Genomic DNA, 13,424 nt, shown 5'->3' with positions numbered 1-13,424 from the left:
ACTGCAGCTTCACTTAGGGATAGCGTCAGGGATACGGACAACTTCACTTCATTTTCATTGTGTCCTTTCACTAACAAGTAATACTGAATGCATCCCAACAAAACTCTTGCATATGGGCAAAACAGTCTGACTGACCTTCCAAACTGTCATGCACACACCTCTCTTAGTTCACACTAGATGTTAACAGATTTTATGGCACCCTGAAGAGGAACACAGAGGCACCCGATATCCAGCTTTAACCTCCTTTATGATGGGAAGCATACACAAACACAGCTGCATGCCTTGATCTGCACAGCTAAACATGTAAACCACGTAGTGAGAGTCGGAGACATACAGGAAGAACTAAATATTTCTTAAAGTGTGTGATACTACAATCATAAACCATGGTTTATCTATCAGTTTACTTTATTTTAAATGTCTGTTTGCATATTTTACCAAATAGGCCATTAACACCATTACTAAAATACTATTAAGTGGGAAACTAGTGAAGCATCGAATTCTTTGAAACCCAGTTGTGACCTGCACCCCCTTCATCAAGATCTTCTGAAGTGAATGTGTCAGAGTCTATAAAGTCATGCAGAAACAATACCATATGGCAAGGGTTTTACATGGTACACTAATAGTTGCACAATCTGTCTGGAGTGAGACAGAAGCAAAAATGACACAAGTTACCTAGTTCATGTCACTATAAATAGCTGCAAGGGACAGCTATAGCATAAATAATCCCCACCTACCTATCCTAAGGTTAAACAAATTACAGAAACCAAAGTAACTCTCCAAACTCTGTTCAGATGACTTTCAGTTAATTGACAACTATCCCTTTAAAGTACAGCTCTTAACTTTAAAGTATAACTCCAGAACTTTGCAGAAAGTCCCTGATTTTGACTCGTATTTTTGTCTTGTCCCCTGTACAATTTTTGATTTTCTGGTAAATTACAGATTACAGTCAGTCAATTTTTGTCCTCTTATTATTTTTGACTTTGTCCAGAATACTTGAGCAAAGAAGATGACAGGTATGCTGTAGAAAAATTAATATATTATTGCAAACTTTACTTCTTCCTCCTAAATTTTTACACTATGGTTTTCAATATCAGAAACGGCACACACACCTCAACACTGTTATGTTGATTTCCTTTCAGAGTTAAATGCCACAGCTGTGTTTCTCTTCCAACCTCCACTATTCCAAGAAAAAAAAAAAAGATTCAGCTCTCAGACTCCCCATGCAAGAGTTGCAAACTTTCTTTTGTACCACCTTACACCACAAACACCCCCATTTTTTCCCCACTGAACACACCAATAACCAAAACAAGAACACACTACCATTTCTCCTCCAGCTAACTAGTATCTCATTTAATCTTCCCTCCTCAACACCCACACCCCTACAACCATATGATATAATATAGGTCTCGCATTTTTCCTTTATAGCCTTCATCTCTTTAGCTGCAACTCTCACTCTATCCCGTCCCTCTTATCCCACACCTGGGTTTGCTGCATCATACACACAGTTCCCAAATGTGCAGCCCTAAGTCATAAAGCTGCTTCCGATAGGGTCCGTTAACTCCTTCACTGTCTCTTAGAAAATCTTTTAACTTGCACTACAGACAAACAACTAACTGCAGAAGGTAGGGATGGGATTTGCACTACAGACAAACAACTAACTACAGAAGGTAGGGATGGGATTACACATACTCCTAAAGACAAAAATTAGGAAAGAAACCAGTGTGGAAACATCTTCTGAGGTTTATATTTGCCTGTGTGAACCATATGACTTTTAACACCAGCACATCTTTTTAAGTAAAGCCCATTATCCATCTGAAATGAGAGGTGGTAGTGGAAGAACCTGCTAAGGTCGGTCAAAAAGGGTCAGCAAGGTAACTTTTCCTTATTAGCTCATGTCATTGTGACATCATGCTTGCTCAACCAATCACTTTGGCTCCTTTCCCAAAGGAGCATCTTTTCATGGATCATCATGACTAGCAGACAAAGTTAAGAAACTGTAGCCAACAGCTACAAGATAACAGGTGTGAATGTAAAGAGTTTACAGACTAGCAGTTCACACAAAAAAACTGCCTGTTACCACTGATATTTAATCAGTGGTACATGAATGTACGTGGCCTGCCTTGAGCAGGACAGCATTTTGCAAGTATGCAACCAATCTACTTTACAACCAAAAATAGTGGCTCAAACTCATTCTCCACCCCAGGTCACAAGCATGTATCATTCACTACATCTGCAATGAAGTTTTCTTCACTATGTACAAGTGGGAAGATATATTTACAGAATGACTGCGGACTGCACATGTTACACAATATAGTCAGAGCTATGTCTCCGATGCCTGTCCAAGTATTAATTACAACACACATGTAAAACAGGAAACCACACCCAAATAATGCATAGAAAATAAAGCTTACAGTTTTAAGTAACCAAACAAAGAGTTGACTATCACATCAAGGAAAACTGGGCAACACAGCCTTGTACTGCTTCAGAATAATCAGACCAACTGCAGTTCTTCAGTAAAACAGCATGGGCAAGAGAGAGGAAACAGTTAAAAATGCTATCTGCATCTTTAAGTAAAATGCTTGTGGGGAATGCCAGTGAAAAAAAAATGACAAAGTTCAAACTATTCTCAGATAAAGGACTGCACTAGTTACAAACAATGTGGGGGTACCCCCCCAGCACACACATAAAATACCGACATACAGGTTCAAGTATACAGAACATACTTTACTTGTGCTTAAATAATGGAACAGAAATTCAAGTACACAGAACATTTCAGAAGAAACAGATCCCTTGAAGGAAAGTGACATGCAGACAATGATTATGACAGGTAGGAAAGAACTCATGGTCAGACTGCTTTCGTCATCCAAAACCGCTATTTCAGGGCCTGGCAACTTCCTATTTCCCCACCCCAAGTAAGAAAAAAAAATAGATTTGAAAGTATAGCAAATACCTTTCCTCTCATCAGTTGATTTGAGGAGAGCCAAGTACATATTGTCTTCTGAGGGATTCCGCTGCTTTCCTGTGTCTGAGGGGTTCCGCTGCTTTCCAGGGTCCCTTCCTTTATAGTAAGACATTTTAAAACTTCAGGGTCAGTGGCAACAGTAAAAAAAAAAAATAATAATTTAATTCCAAATAACTCTTCTAAATAGCTCTTCTTGTAGAGCACAGCAACAGTAGCTGGCAGGAAAATAACTTGAGCTGATGGGGAAGGCAGTAAACCACGCTGTTTCACTGCTGTGAAGATGGACCACAATATGCCACAATGAGAGATACCCTCCGTAGTAAGAATGTTACAGCAGCAAGAGAACTTCCTCTCTCTAGATCTTATATATCACAACAGAGCACAGCAAGGTGTGACCTGATTGAGTTTGAATGGGTAGGGCTCTGCTGAGCTCAGATCAGATCCTGCAAACTCAGCCTTTCTTCCTCTGAGCGTAGCACAGAATTAGTTAGGAAGCAAGGCAATCTCAGACCTGCCTGGGCTGGTTCACAGAATCACTCAACACTGCTGCCAGACTAGGTGTACATACAGCTACTGAATTGCTCTTGGGTGTGGTGCTAAAGGAAGAAGGGGCGGAGAGTGTTCACTAACTTCTGGGGCAGGGCTTCAAAGTGAAGTTTTCTTTCTTTTTCCCCGTGAAGGTTTTAAGTTACAGAGATAGATAGCTTGGGCTTTCAGTGTTCGACCTTAAATGACAATCGAATTCTAGCCTATCCTCTCTTCAACAAACAGACCCTCCAACCCCCAATATGCACTCATATGACCCAGTCAATAAAGAAGGTTTTTGTTCAGTAGCTTTCACGGCCTGAAATCAAAACAAGCATCTTAAATAGGAACAGCATGGTAACCTCCCACTTTGAGGGAGACACAATCTCTGCTTTTTGGCAATGACTAGCATGTCTGATTTTAAAATAGCTTTAGAATTCAAATATGTGCACCCAATAGCTGTTAAAACAAATTTTCATTTCTAGCAAAATGCTGGAAAAATGGGCTGGAAACTTGGAGTCACAATGCTTACATGTGACAAAAAAGGCTTTTTGTTCTTATGCATGTAATTGGGCATTTGTTCCATACACTTACAAACACGTTTTTTGCTAGTTAAAGAATTCCCTCTCTTATTAGTTAACTGCTGCTGTGCATTTTTTTTCAGATCTCCATATGGATTCAATTCAAGTCAGTTAAGCTAATACTAAAAAATGAGAACAAGTTAAATCAAGTGAATGCATGTGCCTAAGACACACGCTGCAGAGTACAGAAACGTGGTACTGCATTTAGACAGGAAAGATAGGCACCCACAGGTTAATAAACTAATATACAAAATATCACAAAAGGAGGTAAAGTATGACTTGGCAATCAATTAAAACATTAAAAATGGACTTTTCACTGCAACACAAATTCAAATCCACTGCAAGGAGATAAGGAAGGTAGAACCCCACGGGCTTATAGACTCATATATAAATTATTAAATAAAAAAAAGAGGTAAAGCATAGCTTGATAGACTGTTAACATATTAAAAATATGATTTTCAGCCCTACAGGACAAGTTTAAATCAAGTACAAGGAGATGTTAAGTCATCACTTTTCATTGCTGGGAAGTTAACAAGTGACATGAACAAGTTTTGGTGTTACTTCTGGTAAGTGACATATTAACTAGTTTGAAAAAAACAGATATTTGCACCAATGCAGCCTGCCTCACAGAAGAAACCAATAAATAACTGAGCTTGTGATCTGCACTACCCTCATACGGGCAAAGGTGGTCACTGATGTGGAAAGGCATTCTGGCTAGGCAGTGTGGTAAGTACCAACTCTGATAGTTTCACATGTATTAGACACTCACATATAATAAAAAGATAGCTCTTCTCATAGGCCACACCCACTGGTGATGTACTAACTGCTGATGCCCTGCTTCTGAACCAATCACATGAATAAAAATTCAGAGTGGCAGAACTGTGCTGCTGCTGCTGACAGTGATGTTACACAGCTGATGGAAACAATGGTCCTCTTTCAATGAAGTAACTACACACAGTAACTCAGGGAAGACTGAACCACCACCAAGATCTTTTCTATAGTGCCCAGGGATGAAAGATGGACTGTTGAGCACACAGGAATTGAGTGGAAACATCTGTCTCTATGTGAAATGAAAAACGTCAGACCTTCAGTATGAACCCTTAAATCCTTCCTAAGCTAACTCTGCTTCTAAACTGAACACATATATGAATGAATACAGCAGCAGGACTTTTCACTAACATCTTTCAAGTAAAAAAACTAAGTCAACACAACGTACTTGTAACATAAGACAATGACTTTGTTACCAAGGTAACAAGTGATTCAGTATCACTGCAGACCCTTTTTAGACACAATCCAGATCACAGTAACAATGATACATGCAACATGGTTGTAGGCCGCGGTGATGCAGCGGTTAGTGTTGTCGCCTCACAGCAAGAGGTTCTCCCGTTCAATCCTACAAAAGGGCCTCATAGAAACAGACAACTGGTGCCAGAGCCATGGCCTCAAGCTAAACGCCAAAAAGTGTATAGTCATCCCCTTTGGCAAAAACAAAGTGCCCACAAATTACCACATAGGTGGTAATCCATTAAGTACGGAAGAAGTAATTAGGGACCTGGGGACCCAAGTTGATATCAATCTCTCATTTGACAACCATGTGGCCAAAGTGGTTAGAAAAACATTTTATATAGCCCACCTAATCACGAAGGGATTCACATCTAGATCAGGGGAGGTCATCGTGCCTCTTTACTCATCCCTCATCAGACCCATAATTGAGTACAATGCCCCTTTTGGGATGTACCTTACCAGACACCTGCAGCAACTGGAAAGACCCTAAAAGTAGCTCACCAAGAGAATCAAAGGGCTCAAACAAATGCCATATGTTGCCCGGTTAAAGAAACTCCAGCTCTACTCAGTGGCATACCGCCTGCTCAGAGACGATCTGTGCCTGACGTATAAAGCCATGTCCAACCCGGAATTAATGGACATGCTGCACCTCAGAAAATCCAAATCCCATCGAGCTACGCGCTTGAGAGACTTGAACCTCAGCACTGAAATAAATAGGACATGCTGGAGGGACAGATTCATAACCCAGAGGCTCCCTTCACTCTGGAATAAAATCCCAGTCCAGGTTAGGCAGAGTCCCTCATTGACTCTCTTCAAGAGGAATCCTGATGAGTAGATGGGAGATAGTAGGTTTACCCCGGGTATCACTTCTGTGTCACTGTTAGACAGAGGCACAGTATACTAACCTCGAAAAGGGCATAGCAAATTTCATTTAAAATGGGTGGCGAAAGCCAAACACACTCTGGCTAGGCATATAAATACCCTTGGGCAGATAGCCTAGTATGAACCTATGAGCATGTAAATCGACAGACTTAGACTTTCGGCTTTTCCCGGTTAGGGGTCGCCACAGCGGAACTCCAGTCCGCTCATGATTTGCAGTGGATTTTTACGATGCCGAATTGCCAGCCCAATGCCCAACCTTCAAAGAAGGCATGCCCATTCACGCTCGCACCTACCTGCATATCTTTAACATCACTTGAACGTGGGGAGGACATGCAGACTCCATAAAGAAGGCGCTCTAGCTGAGAATCGAACGGGAGAATGTCTTGCTGTGAGGCGACAACACTAACTGCTGCACCACCGTGGCCTACAACCATGCTTTAAGGAGCTCAGAGCCAAGCCACAGTAGTAAGGGAAAAACCATGCAGGTTCATAGAGAACACAAAACTCCATACCACTGACTGACTGTATGGACTAAACCAGAAACTTAACTTAACCACTGAGTCGTCATGCTGCTTAAATAGGCCCACTGAGTCTTGGGGTCCCATTTCTTCATAAGTGAACCAAGATCACATAAAGACACACAGCATACTGCATACCTCTCAACTGTCCAGACTTTTTCCTCATATATTTGGTCTGTTCCTCATAAAATTTGAGGTTTTCTGCCAAATCACTGAAGACTGGAATCAGTAAATAATGACATATACTTGAGTTTCAGATTTAATAGCCTTTGGAAAATGCATTGTAACAGAAATCCTGTTGTTCTAGCAACTTTCTGAGTTTATAAGAGCAATATTTAAAATCTGTCCCTATTTTGGACCTTTTTCCTCCCATTATTTTAGGCTTTGTCCAGATTGCTTGTGCTATGAGGTTGAGAGGTATGACATACTAGTAGATAACAGGATTCAAACCCAAACCTCTAGCGTTGTGGTCAGGGTTGCCAGACGTCCCTATTTGGGCGGGACTGTCAGTTTAAATCCCGGCCAGCCTCACTTTTTGTTTTTTTTGATTGACCCCATACCTGGCATCACGGCAATCAAAATCAAAAAAACTTAAAGCTTCTTGTGTTCCCTTTAATTAAAAAAGCTTCCGTTTTTAGCTTTTGATTTGGCTTGTATGCCTTGGCCTCGGCCAATCAAAATAAAAATAACTAACTGCAATTAAACACGATCTTTAGTCTTTTATCTTTAAATTGTGTTGTTTTTAAAGACCTTTTTTTTTTTTTTTGGTTTTTTTTTGTTTTTTTTTTTTTTTTTTTTTTTTTTTTTTTTTTTTTTTTTTTTTTTTTTTTTTTTTTTTGAAATCTGGCAACCCTGGTTGTGGTCCACATTGTCACAGTGCTTTTGATTTGAATTCCTGCCAACTGACATTTGCTTAGTACAGAAGCTGCTTAAAAAAATTCTGATCTTTCTAGATGATTACCATCCATTATAATCACATAACTTTTTCTTTAAATCCATGAGTCATCACTGAAGAAGCAGTTCTGAGTAACAACCCCCCCACACACACTGGTTAGTCATGACTAAAACCAAAACCCGCTGCATATAAACCTCTGCAACCACCAATTCACATTTGTTTACTTAGACTTTGTAACTACTAAATAAACCCTATCTTCCTTTGATCTTAAGGTTTATGCAGGAAATCACACACACACACACACACACACACACACAAACATGCATATCAACATATCACAATATCCTGACGTATAGTGTTCATTATACATAACGGGTTATTTTTAATTCTGTTTCAAAACACATCTGTATTAACTGAATGATGCTAGGTCTGTCTACGCTACAGCAATGCACAAAATGAAAATGAACTAATGTAAGACACTCGTCCCTCATCTTTGCCTTCCCTGCACAAACCAAAGCTCTCCATAAGTTTTTTCCTTAAGCAAGGAAAGCTCATCAAGAGAGGGTAAATGATTTAAAATGCAGTCCTTCAGCTGTTCAGTTATCATTATCTGTTAGGAAAAACTGTCACAGTTGCAATTAATGTTTTGAATACCAAGTACCTACTGCAGATACTTCCCCCCCCCAAATAGCCGACTCCCTGGCAGACTATATGGCACACCACTACTGAGGTACAGGATGAGATAAAGACGTCTTCACATTGACACAAAAGTGTCAATAAGGTTGTTGTAAGGACAGTAGAGGGAATCAGTGTCAGCTCCCAAAAAGCACTACTGAGCAACTAGGGAATTTTTCACATTCCCAGATGACTAGCAGTTCACATGTGGGCTGAGTGGAGTGTAAGAGTTCACTGACCACAGCTGCACACCAATAGTGGTGGAGATGGGTAAAAACAGTGACCACAGGGCACTGCTACAAACATACATACATATGCTACTGGAAATGGGTGGACATGATATAATAGCCAGACATATAATGGTGGAAGGAAGTGAATGAGCACCAGGACATGGTCATGCAAGTAACAGATGACTAGCCTGGTCAATTTCTGGAACAACTGAATTTTTTTCCTATTAACATTGATTCTTTCCCTGTTTTATCCCAGATCTTCTACTCACTTTGTCTTCTTACCTCCATCACCACATACATGTATTTACTTCTGCAGACCAGTTAACCCACCTAAAACTGCAGACTAAGGACATCTTACTTCACATCACACATGACAAATCAATGACGAATGTTTAAATACATACTGCTTTGTTTACATAACAAGTTCATGTGCAGTGCGTTCATATGCTAAGAACTACTACCTCCCTGGTTTTGTTAGAGTGCTGTTACAAGCAATGCTATCTATCTACCTTGTAAAAGCTAAGGTGAGCAAACAGATCAAACCAGAGGGCATTTATCAGAAAGATCTGTAGGAACCAAGTAAATGAAAACAGGTGCCAGTCATACTTTAAAACTCTTTTGGAAAAAGGATGGTCCCATTAGAACGAAGGAAGGCAGACGGGATTCCACAATGCAAAATTGGGAACAGAAGGATTGCAAAGAAATACTGATCACTTAACTCATCCCCTTTGATGGAGAAAATTTTGGAAAGGCAGATGCATCTGAATAATATCAAAAACATCATGGGGACTGCGGGCCCAGGGCAATATGGATTCACAACAGGTAGAACACAAATTTGATCAGAATTTGTAAAATTGGTGACTAAAGTTTCAAATATGGCCAGTGCACCAGGTGTGACAAAATGTGATGCAACAGATTAATATAGGAGTGGTAGAAATTCAGGTACCCAAGATAAGATAACAGATAATATGGTACAATATATCTAAAACAGAGTTCCCAGTGGTGTCATGCAGGGGCAGTGTTGGAACCAGTTCTTCAATTTCTATGAAAGGTTAGATTGCAAAAGAGATGGAAGGAAAGTTGTGTCTCATGGTCAATGAGACTAAGATTTACTGCTTAGGTGAACAGGAAAAAAACTCAGACTTGGTAAAGCTGAATGGAAGTTTGAGATATAGTAAAGCAGAAGCAGTAGGCAGATACAGGGAGTAAAACAGTATGCTCCTTAGAAGAGAAAATCCAGGAAAAGCCTATACATAAGGGCTTTATTTTATTTCATTTTACTTTATTTCACATTTATTAACTGGGTTGGTCCAGCTGAGTTACAAAAAAAAAACATTTTCAGTGGAGACCCGAGGAGAAAAGCTCCAATAACGTCTACAGCAATAAAAAGTAAAAGAAACATTATACATAAGATAAAACAAAGTACAAAATGGAATGCCGGAATACAGAACAAATTACAGTTGTCACATAAGAAAGTGTGAGTACTAAAAATATAAACATACAAACAGTTTAGTCACAGTGCTGAAAAGCTAGCATGTTCTAATATTTACAAGAATTAGAAGTAATGCCAAGATACTTCCTAAACAGAGGTTATAGAATGTGAATAGACAGGGGTATACAGGTGGTTAAGTGGGGTAAATTGCTTTACCACAAATAGCACATGAAAGAGAATTTCATGGATTTATATCACCATATGTGTTAGCGGAAAATGACTCTGAAAGGATGGCAAAAAAAAAAAAAGTTGATAGGGGGCTGATGTACACAAAAATAAGCAATGTCAGCAATAAAGAAAGTATAAACAATTACTGAGATGCCATGTGCAGAAGTGTATGCAATTCTGGTGGCTCCATTACCAGAAGGACGTGAACTTGACAGAAGCTGCACAGAGAAGGGCTACCAATGTGGTACAAGAGTCTGCCAGAAGCTGTAACGAGAAAGGTTAATGAAAAAAGTGACTGCCAACCAGTCACGAGTGGGGTCCCACAAGGATCAGTCCAGAGTACTCTCTTGTTTGGCATCTACTTCTCAGAAGTCCAGGCCAACACGGAGGGACTCTGGCTGACCAAGTTCGCAGATGACTGCAAGCTGGGAGCCATTATTAACTCCCCAAGTGACACAGACATCCTACAGAAAGGCCTCACTGAGACCAATGACTGGTGTCGAAACCATGGCCTTAAGCTTAATGCCAAAAAATGTGTCATCCCCTTTGGGAAAAACTCAGTTCCCTCTAATTACCACATTGATGGGAGCCCAGTGGACACTGAAAGCGTTATAACAGATCTGGGGACACAGGTTGACAGCAACCTCTCCTTTGACCACCACATTGCCACTGTGGTCAGAAAGTCCTTCTATGTGGTACATCTCATTACCAAGGGTTTTGCATCCAGGAAGAAAGAGGTCATCATTTCTCACTACTCTTCCCTCATTAGACCAATCATAGAGTATAATGCCTCATTTGGCATGTACCTCACTAGACACCTGCAACAGCTGGAGAGGCCACAAAAGTACCTCACAAAGAGGACCCTAGGTCTTAAACACATGTCCAACACGGACAGACTCAAAAAACTCCAGCTATTCTCTGTCTCATATCGTCTACTGAGAGGTGATCTCTGCTTGACTTACAAAGTCATGTCTGACTCAGCTCTGTTAGAAATTCTACATCTAAAGAAATCCCAATCCCTCCACACCACACACTCGAGTGACCTCAACCTCATTACCACAATCAACAGAACATGCTGGAAAGACAGGTTCATAACCCAGAGACTGCCCATGCACTGGAACACACTTCCCATACATGTCAAGCAGAGCACCTCACTGGCCCTCCAAGAGAAATCTTGATGAGTGGATAGGAAACAGAAAGTTCACCCCGGGGATCACTCCAGTGACTCTAATTGATAGAGGCACTGGGAATTAACGTCGGGCGGCACAATGCCAGGGCACTTCTATGGGCTAGGCTTGTAAAAGCTCCAGGGCCATTAGCCTAGTACACACCTATGAAAGAAAGGAGGCAGCTGACAGATTTTAGAAGTTCAGGACTTCGCATCTTTGAAGGAACAGAGAAGAAAGTGAAAAATAAGAAGCATTTACATGTGTATTTCTTCACTGACACAGTTGCAGGCATGCAACAGTCTTCCTCCAGTGGTTCTGGATCCAGTAATAGTGAAAAAATTCATGGTGGCTTGGGACAGACACACCATTTTATTAAAGACAAAGAGAAGTAATCTGAACACTAGCTATACTATGATGAAAGCGCCTTATGGGGTGTGGTGTAAAGGATGGACTAGAGCCAAAGTAACATTCTCTACCATCTGCTTCTAAGAGTTGCTACAGTTTGTTGTTTGCTGGGACAGTACCTCTGTGCACACATATGCTTATTATTTTTTCTTTCGTTTTTTTTTTAATTTTAATTTTAAGTTGTTACTTTGTCTTCACAGCGGCTATTCTACTATTTTGTTTTACGTTATTAATCAGGTAAGCTCAGTAGTCACAAAATGTGCCCCTTTACTGATACTGATGCAGCCCTGAAGACGCCGCTGGTTAAGTGACTTGCTCACTGTCAACTGCAACATGATGAGGGTGAAAGGTGTTAGCAGTTCATACTCTTAACTGTGATAAACTAGTAACCTTTTCCTGAGATATAAAGCCATGTTGAGAGTTTGTGGGTGTGTAGCTTGGGGGTTGCCTAATACTTTGAAGAGGGATATACAATTATTAATTTACAGTGTTCTTCACAGCCCATCTTTTTGTACCTTTTAGTATTTTATAATAGAAACAGTTCCGGCATGATCTTTTTTTTGCATCGTTGATAGCTAAGACAGCCTGTTTAATTATGTCACCAAAACAATGGAGCTGAATCACCAGCTTTGTTCAAAGTCAGCTTAGTTTCCTTACCTCTTACAAAATTAAATCAACAGAACAGATGCAAGCATACAATATTTGCTAATCACTGCAGCCTTTTCAATACATACTAACTCCCTCTCTCTTTTTTATTACTGGGCACTGCTTACCTATTACTCTTTTGTACTAAGTCCAGTTTTCTTGATAACCAAAGAGAGCAAGATCTTGTAAATTAAGTTAATGTTTATAGAAACATCATTCTAATGTATATTTTTTAGTGTTTGTGTTAAGTTTGTTAAATAGTATGGTATTGAACTATTATCATCTGTTAAAATGTTGTACTGTACCAACATTTTTATAATTGTGTTTTTCGAGCTTATCTCCCTGGGCGTCTACTGAAAATGGACATATATCCAGTTAGACTAGCCCGGTCAACAAATGTAAAATAAAATAAAAAATAAATACAGAGATATGCAGGTATGAATGCATGTGTCTGCGATGGGAGCAGGGATTGGTCCAGTAACACTGGCTATGCCATACTGTACTGTACTGTTTTAGATGCACACAGTGTGGCTGATGTGGGTTTATACTGCCAGCCTGAAACCAATGTTAAAATGGTGGAAGATGTAAAGGGCACACTTCACAGATTCACAAGGTCACTTTCCACTAACACATAATGTGAAACAAATCCTTTAAAAGAAGAAATATTTAGAACTTTCAAGGGAGTAGCCAGGGAACATTAATCAGGAAGGGGGTGGGGTGTATTGTAACACAAGAACTGCATACTGCTAACTTAACAATGGCAAAGGTACCCCCCCCATGAAGATGCTAATAAAATCTTGGTGCAGATAAAGAAAAACAAGTATGTCTACTTTCTACATTATGCATGGGTAGGTAGAACACAGATCACTATGGGGCCAGTGTAATTATGGCAACATTTCTGGTGACACAGGTCACAACCTTAACAAAGTCACACATATTAAGGACCCAGCTGTCCTTTAAATGTTTACTTTTATGCAATCAGTGTGTGCATTC

At 40.0% G+C, this 13,424-nt stretch overlaps 1 protein-coding gene across 12 annotated transcripts in view; it reads right to left on the bottom strand.

The window, feature by feature from the left end:
• PLEC (plectin) overlaps positions 1-13,424 on the bottom strand; it is a 1,553,583-nt gene that overhangs the window by 527,812 nt on the left and 1,012,347 nt on the right. For 2 of the 12 annotated variants that reach the window (XM_044067395.1, XM_044067396.1), the window contains exon 1: positions 2,951-3,496. The exons of the other annotated variants lie outside the window; for them this stretch is intronic. In XM_044067395.1, coding sequence (XP_043923330.1) covers positions 2,951-3,074 — 124 coding nt within the window. In that variant the 5' untranslated portion in view covers positions 3,075-3,496. Of the gene's footprint in view, positions 1-2,950; positions 3,497-13,424 lie in introns of those variants that run through there. 12 annotated transcript variants of the gene reach the window in all.

Source organism: Protopterus annectens, chromosome 3.part1 (assembly GCF_019279795.1).
Source record: "Protopterus annectens isolate FY-2018-M chromosome 3.part1, PAN1.0, whole genome shotgun sequence".
NCBI lineage: Eukaryota > Metazoa > Chordata > Ceratodontiformes > Protopteridae > Protopterus > Protopterus annectens.
The sequence above is the reverse complement of the archived record's forward strand: the minus strand, read 5'-3'. Positions and strand labels throughout refer to the sequence as shown.